Source organism: Charadrius vociferus, unplaced genomic scaffold (genome assembly GCF_000708025.1).
Source record: "Charadrius vociferus isolate BGI_N301 unplaced genomic scaffold, ASM70802v2 scaffold911, whole genome shotgun sequence".
NCBI classification, from domain to species: domain Eukaryota; kingdom Metazoa; phylum Chordata; class Aves; order Charadriiformes; family Charadriidae; genus Charadrius; species Charadrius vociferus.
Genome location: NW_009646754.1, coordinates 15,407 through 24,096, shown reverse-complemented (window position 1 = coordinate 24,096; position 8,690 = coordinate 15,407). Strand labels below are relative to the sequence as shown.

Sequence of the window (8,690 nt, the reverse complement as noted above, 5' to 3'; positions counted from 1 at the left end):
TGTTCAACATTTTCATTAACAATCTGGATGATGGGGCAGAGTGTTCCCTCAGCAAGTTTGCTGATGACACAAAACTGGGAGGAGTGGCTGATAGGCCAGAGGCTTGTGTTGCCATCCAGAGGGACTGCAACAGGATGGAGAAATGGGCAGGCAGGAGCCTTGTGCAGTTTGACAAAGGGGAAGTGCAAAGTCCTGCACCTGGAGAGGAACAACCCCATGCACCAGCACATGCTGGGGGCCACCCAGATGGAAAGCAGCTTGGCAGAAAAGGCCCTGGGGCTTCTCGTGGACACCAGGTTGAATATGAGCCAGTAATATACCCTTGTAGCAAAGAATGTACCCTGGGCTGCATTAGGCAAAGTATTGCCAGCAGGAGGTGATCCTTCACCTCTACTCATCACTGGTGAGGCCACACCTGGAATGCTGTGTACAGTTCTGGGCCCCCTATTACAAGAGAGATATGGAGCTACTTGGACACAATCCAGAGCAGGGCCACAAAGATGTTTAAGGGATTGGAGCACCTCACATATGAGGAAAGGCTGAGAGAGCTGGGACTGTTTAGCCTGGAGAAGAGAAGGCTCGGGGGGGATCTCATCAATGTATATAAAAACCTGAAGGGAGAAGAGAAGGTGCAAAGAAGACGGTGTCAGGCTCTTTTCAGTGGTGCCCAGTGACAGGACAAGAAGTAACGGGCACAAATGGAAACACTGGAGGTTCCATCTGAACACAAAGAAAAAGTTTTCACTGTGAGGGTGACTGAGCACTGGAAAAAGTTGCCAAGAGCATTTGTAGAATCTCCATCCTTGGAGATATTTAAAAGCCATCTGGACGTGGTCCTGGGCAACTGGCTTGAGGTTGAGCAGTGGGGTTGAACCAGATCACTTCCAGAGGTCCCTTCCAATCTCAACAATTCTGTGATTCTGTGAAGTGCAGAAATACAAATCCATCCTCCCTGAATACAACTCTAACGCCATTTAAATCTCTTAGAAATGGTTATGTGAAAGTATTTGTGCTATCATAATAGTCATGTAAAAGATCCCTTTGGGACTTAAGAAGAGGCTGTTGAAGAAGAATGTAGGAAAAAAGGAGAGAGCTTCAAAGGACAGCTTAAGAGGAGCAGATGAGTTGCTCTGCTAGACAATATTTGTTGGCAGAACTTTCAGACTAATATCAAACTCTTGACACAGGGCTAAGCAGACACACGATACCAAATATATGCATTTGCATGCAACATTACCAATTTGTGGTTGCAAGTTACATTTTACATTACTACAGTGTGTGGAAACTTAGCTCTTTCAGTTCTTCCCCCCCCCCTCCAGTGTATGCTACAGTTCTTACAAGTTCAATCATCCCTCAAATCCAGCTCTCTTACATCTTTATTTCTCAGCTGGCTTAACCACTTTACACTTTGTGTCATTTTATTACTGGCTTTGTACACTGCTGAAACTGAAAGTCTGCAGAAAGAATACCAAGAAACCGCAGTCAATTGTTCTTTGTTTTTAAAAGATTTCAAAATTTCAGTAATAAAAATTCCCTATAACACTTTGAAATTAATAGCAGGGTAACTGATTTAAAAGCAAACAATATTTTTATTATAAACTGTTCACAGCAATGATTTTAAAGGCCCTTCGATCTGTTTTAAAGATAGCTGTAATTAATGAAATGTTTCTGGGAAGAAAGATAAAAGTAACTTTTTAACAGACACCTTTCTGCAGAGAAATTATAAAAACTAAGTAAATTTTTAAATTGTTATATAGAAGAACGTAAAATCCTCCATAAGTATGTTGGATGCTGGAATGGGGGTGAGGAAGGAATTCCTACTGACTCATGTGAACAGCTGGCACTGTGAAGCATGAGATAAGATTACCCTTTGCAAAAACAAGCCTAATTAAAAGCCATGAGGGAATTTAAGCTACCTCATTTACATTCAGTCACTTATAAAAATAATGTTATTGTTTCCAGTTTAAACAAATTATTAATGTTAACTATCTTCTGTTGCATTTTCAGATAATAGAAAATGTTAACGTGATTTGATACCAGGAAGCAAAATACAGGTGAGCCTCTGAAAAGAGAGGTGTGTTAGGCTGAAGGCACTTCAAATACTGGCAGTTATGTGCATGTTTTCTAAGAATCATTGGCTGCATCGGTCATCTGTAAACAGTTAAGGTTAAAATTTACAGTCTCAGTAGGTCAGCTTTATTTTTCTGTTTGCAAAAGCTTCCTGAAGATTCTTCCAACAGTGCGACAGAGGAAGGACAGAAATATTTCTGGGCAGGATGTGCTTGCTTACAAGAGAGAACTGTTAAGTTTGCTGAGATGTAGCATTACTATTTTTTTTAAATACAAAAGAACTATTTGCCTCAACATGAACAATTATATTCCTTTAATAAGCCCACTTTAATATAATTATCATCATACTACCTATAACACCCCCCTCCCAGTTACAGTTCAGCACAGAAAAAGAAGCACCATAGAAAGAGTGAGGATACTTGATTGGAAGTCTAGAACGTGTAGTAATCTCTCAATCCAATAAAATGCCTAAGACCCACTGAACTTTCTTCATGCCAGCAGTCCTAGCTGAAGCCAACAGGATCACTTGTGTGCTGAAAGTTAAGCCTGTGCCAAAATACATTGCTGGACTGGGACTGTTCTCAAAATACTCAGCAAACATTTATCTTCCCAAGAACCTGGGCCGTATTTGGCCATTAATTATATGCAGAACTCCTCATTAGAAATTAATGATATGAGATGACCTCTCATGGATATACTCTTTTAAAGCTCCAAAACTGCTTTATTGAGGAGTAAACTTAGCCACAAAGAATTTAAGTGAAATGTTGGAGAAACAGCAAATTTATGTCCGAGTTCGAATCAAAACCTAGACATTTTTCATCCTGCTAGCATGCTTTAAACCATGCGACTGTATTGTAAGAGGAGAGCATTACTACAGTGAATAATTGCTTGCTACTGTAGAATTAAAAAGAAAAGTTCATGCAATTCTCTCTTACCTTGCAGCCAATCTCGAAAGTAGTGCAACCACATTTTGGGAAGCTGCTTATCCTCTTCCAACAAAATGTATGTCACATTACTGAAACTTTTGTGAAGTTCATAAAGTAAGTGCTGGACATTGGGATAGTCTGCTTTCTGTGTCACTACATACATGTTGTAGAAAGAGAAATACTTGAACTGTGCTGCAATAAAGTCATATTCCTGGGTTTCTCGTGGCACAATGTCTGTGAGATTCAGTCCATCTCTAGCCCGGGTAGTTCCATAAAGGCTGATCCCAAGTAAACCCAGAAAAAGAAAAATAACCACAATCTGCAACAGAAAATGGAAATGCATTTGGTTTTATGTTCCTAAAGAAATTAATAACTCATAATGCCACACAGAACAGGTTCAAAATTAATACCCATCACTATACTTTCAAGCTTTTATATATTTATATGCACACACACTACAAGGCCAAACTAATTTGTGTTTTAGTGAAGGGGCTCTAGATCATGAACAGGAAATTTATATGGTGATGAAGTTAAAAAGTAGATTTAGTTGCACTGTTCGTGAGCTTAGGTTACTGAAAGTTACCAAAACCCTCACTCATAACTTACATTGGAAATGTATGTCACTACAGCACTAGCAAGATAAAACTTTTAAAGTATGAAATTAAGTGTAAAATTATTAAGAATTATAATTCCCAAATAATTCTATTTATTCCTGATATTTAATACTATTGTCAGGATAATTTTCCTACTGGCCAAGGCAGAAGTCTATTTTTGAAAAACAGGTAAATAGTTTTCTGATTACCTTAGCTTTTGGTTTTAGGAGGAATGGAGCATAATGCTTTTCTGCAAAAGATGAGAGTGTCCATTTAGCACAGGGTGGCTCAAGGCAATGCATACTGGAGTCTGAGAATTGGGAAAGCAAATCTCTTGCCGAGCTTGTGCTTTCTGGGCTCTGGCAGCTGAGATTATCTTGTGTCACTGTCACTGGCTGCACAGATATTGCTGAGCAAGGCTCTGCTGTGGTGTAGTACACCTGTGCATGAGGATTGTATTCTGTGCGCAACTGCACTGTAGACTGCATCGTAATCCGAGTTTCATATGCAAAACTGTGGCTGCTGTATGGGAGTGGAGGACTGTAGCAAGTATTATCACTGTTTTCCACATATGCTTGAGGCTCAATCTGAGTCACTCTAGTGGCACATGGACTGCAAGAGAAGAGAAAAACATCTGTTCACATTTAGATAGGTCTTTATTTTAATCAGGCTAGATAGGATAATCTGCTTCCATCTGAGACTGCTTCTACTACTATTAACTTGTTTATATTAATTAAGCATAATGTTTTAATGAGGATTTCCTTCTGCGCTTTTAGGAAATATTTCTTAGACATGGTTTAAAGTGTAGGCCTCTGAGCCTGTTTCTGCATGTTTCTTGTGCCCAAGAAAGAAAGAACCAGCATTTGTCTGAAGACACTGGCATCCACTCACATCACTCTATTTATTACACACGCTAATCACATCAATAGCCAGGTAGTTGCACACAGTCTGAATGCATGATATGTGTGTGTGAGTTTACATCTACACAATCATGCCGAGAATTAAACTATTTAGAAGACCAAAATGTAAATGCATGACATGCTGAGTTCTTCTGTTTAGAACTATTAAAATAATTGTTAAATAATATTTGGGCCTTCTGGATAAGATCTCAGACTTTTGGGAGGCAGGTTGAAACCACTTGCCATACACTGATTGCATGTTTTGAAATTGAAGTAAACATATACAAGGATTAATTCCCAGGAAGAATGGGCAACATGAAGAGACAAAATTACAGAAGCATTTTTTGAAGCATTCCCTTTATTGTAGTCTATGCAAGAATATAATATATACCTAGTTTATTTTAAAAATGTCATAAACAAGCCTCCTTCTGTAAATAAAACCAAATTGCTGATAGAAAACAGTATCAGAGATTTTTCACCAAGTGGAAAAATCCTACAAAAAGGAAGAAAATGTTGCCTACCTAAACAAAGCAAGCTCTTATTAACTGAATTTCTTCATATGTACATGGGTCCAAATTCTGATTCACATTTGGTACAACTTTAGATGGGGGAATAAATGGAAGGTCTGACTGCTCTGTACTTCTGAGAATCAGGGCTCCAAAATTCAAGCACATTAGACCATCCAGTGAAACTATGTCTGAATCAGAAACAGAAAGCAGGAGTCCTGGCTTATGATCAACTCCCTGTTCTAATGACTCCCTCAAAAACAAATTTAGGAATGCACTTTCTCTTTGACATTGAAGTTAAAAAGGTCAAAATGTGTCTGCTCCTACATGGGTGTGAAAGGCTAAGAGGACAAAAGGGAGTTTCTCTACATCCTGGTTATGGCATGCATGTGAGAGTACATGTATAGAAATGCAGTTTATCCTCTTCATTGCAGGCAAAAGCAAAAACTAATGAAGAAAATATGCTTTACCTCTAAGCGGTGGCTCTGCTGATGACAGTAGCTTCCTCCTAGCCTGCCCCTGCCCTCAGAGCTGAATGTGTATTAGGTAAGAGTGTGCATACTATCATTCTAAATTACTATTGGAGACATAACAGAAAGTTTATCAATCACTGTCTTGCAATGGTACTGATCATTCTGAATTCCTCATAGTCCTATGAAAAACTGGGCTAAAGGGAAGTAAAATTATAGTTTTTACATTATTTTATGCATTTAAGTTTCAAGGCATAAAACGCATAAAAATTAGCACGTAGTGATTAAGTATAAGTAAGGCTTCTGAGTACCCCGAGTTATTTACAGTCTTACATAAAAGACTGGAATTAAGTTTTCCAAGGTTACCCAATACCAGCACTGGACACACTGCAGTACCCCATAAAATTCTAAAAATACAGATATTACTAAAGCATGGCTCTTTTAAATGCTTCCAGAAAGTTGTCCTCCAATGGCTAAAATGGATGTATGTATGAATAAAGGAAAAAGAGTGTGTGTGAAATGCCTTTTAACTTTTCCCCTCGGTCCGATAAAAAAACAAGGTAGCAAATGTAATTCAGTCACTAGCAATAAAACTGTGACAATAACATACTGACCCTGCTGCTGTCCTGTGGCAATGAAGACCTCCCACTCCTGACAAGGGGTAGTAGCACTGATTGGTGATCACAAAAAGGATGCACCTCATATACTGTAATTCTACCACACATTCTCACCTTGTAAAACAGCAGAATATATCCAGTCTCCTGTCTTCCCGACGATAAAGATCCATGCTCAGTATAGCAGGAAAAATCAGCAAAATCATAGCAAAGTTGAATACCACCACAACTGCTGCCTAGAGATCAATCATATTAGAAGTGAAGTCATTACTAAGCTTCATTTAGGGCACTGGCTTTACAAAGCATAAAGCCTCCTTTTAATTCTCACCTATCCACCCACTTATCATGTTTACTCATCAAACCCTTTCAAGCTTCTCCCTGAGTGAACTGGGAGATATATTTTGTCATCCCAGTTTCATTATCGTAGGCCTACTGTAGTTAATTAATTTATTTTAATATTAACCTTCATATTATTTTAATATCTCTATACATAGAGTTGCAGCGGCACCAAGATTTTTAAAGTGGAAAAAACAGTCTCGTAAATAAATTACACTTTTATATGAGATTCTGCCCTATTTAGAGTCTCACAGTACAAAAAGATGGAAGCAAAAGCAAACCTGGAACTAGGACTGAAGTTCTCACATTTAAGGGATCTGAAGTAATTTAAGTACCACAATAACATTAAAGCACATTATTAAATCAGTAATGAAATAAAGGTTTAATTAAAATTTAATGAAACTTGTCTATTTAGTAAAACACTATGCATTTGATGTACTTTAAGTCTAGCAAAAATGAGTAACATTTTGGGATTATCTGTTGAACTCTCCTGCTTGCATTTAAAAGAACTTGATTAATGAGCCAGTCTACCAAAATGAGTCTTAAATTGGAACAAGAATAGTCAAGCTAATTTGCAAAGTGATCGTTATTTAAAGAAAAACAACAAACCTCCCTTCAAATCATAACCCTTTCCTACACAGAGATTCCCAGAGAATCTCTATAAACATATGTGGTACAGCATCTATCATTATTGTTAATGGTATTTATTTGCAATAAAGCATAGCTAAGATCACTAGCCTTACAAAGGGAAAACTTGGGCACAGATGGGTTTGGAAGATAGCAGTAGAATAGTAGAGATAAAGATAAGTCATTGAGGGATTTTAATTTTTTTTCCCCCACAAAACCTGGAAAAAAAATAGTTGAGCCATCGACAGATTAAAAAAAAAGGAAACCATTATATTTTACTCATTGTATAATCATTAGGCATCTCTATAGTAGCCCAGTTTCAGGCTGAGGAAAGCATATAAATTATCAAGTGCTTCCACCTGTAACATCTGAAGTAAAAACCACAGTCAAAAAAAGACTAAAATTGTATTACACAAATTAAGTGCCTGACCTGATATAAATGAGCCCTCCTTTTTCCAACACAGATCAATGGCTGCTTTTGATGTTGAAAATCAGCCCTTAAAATTGGCAACTCAGAAGATGAGACATCCAAAATTCATGTTTCAAAAATGCTCAACTTATGTGACTCTAAATAATACAATTTTGTATTTTTGTGTCTCTTACCTATGAAAATCATAGCAATCTACTGAATGATTTTTAGGGTTTTGAAGCTGTAAAGTATAAAAAAAAGACTAGTTGTTCCTTGTACTATTCTGAGAATGACGGAATCATGTATGTAAACATAGTTATTGCAATCATAAATATATTGTACACAAAAGTGGTTCTTACTGATTTTGTGGTTCTTACTCTTTTGTTGTCTCCAGCCTACTTAAAGTAAGATTTTGGTCCTGCTGATTGGCTGGAGGCATAACATCTAAAATAGAGTTTATCTAGTGTTTAAAGCCTAATAAGCATTTAATTATTACTTTAACCTTTGAGAGAAAAGATCATAGAACCATAGAATCATAGAATAGTTTGGGTTGGAAGGGACCTTTAAAGGTCTTCCAGTCCAACCCCCCTGCAATGGGCAGGGACATCGTCAACTAGATCAGGTTGCTCAGAGCCCCATCCAACCTGACCTTGAATGTTTCCAGGGATGGTGCATATAAAAACTCTCTGAGCAACCTGTTCCAGTGTTTCACAACCCTCATAATAAAAAATTTCTTCCTTATATCTAGTCTAAATCTACCCTCTTTTAGTTTAAAGCCATTACCCCTTGTCCTGTCACAACAGACCCTGCTAAAAAGTTTGTACCCATCTCTCTTATAAGCCCCCTTTAAGTACTGAAAGGCTACAAAAAGGTGTCCCCAGAGCCTTCTTTTCTCCAGGCTGAACAACCCCAACTCTCTGTTATGGTTTGAAGAACCACAACAATCTATTGTCGTTTAGATAATTATTCTATCACCTGATGATCCCTCCCCACCCAGGAAGGAGAATCGGGAAAAAACAAGGAAACCTGGGGGTTGAAATATTAACAGATTTAATAGAATAAGACTAAGTAATTAACATTAATAACACTAAAGAACTGTCCTGGTTTGAGCGACACAGGACTAATTTCTCTTCTAATACTTGGGAAAACTGCACTTTTAGAAGACTCCAGTGTCTGAATTTGTGAAAATATTTACTTTACAGCCAGCTATGGTGTGTGGGTCTCAAGGTCTCAGTGTTTT

At 37.8% G+C, this 8,690-nt stretch overlaps 1 protein-coding gene across 1 annotated transcript in view; it reads right to left on the bottom strand.

The window, feature by feature from the left end:
• The window catches only part of LOC104292237 (protein patched homolog 1-like), a gene marked incomplete at its 5' end in the record, with an annotated part of 45,393 nt that overhangs the window by 26,425 nt on the left and 10,278 nt on the right, over positions 1-8,690 (bottom strand). The window contains 3 exon segments of the mRNA XM_009891581.1: positions 3,006-3,315; positions 3,799-4,201; positions 6,196-6,314. Coding sequence (XP_009889883.1) covers positions 3,006-3,315; positions 3,799-4,201; positions 6,196-6,314 — 832 coding nt within the window.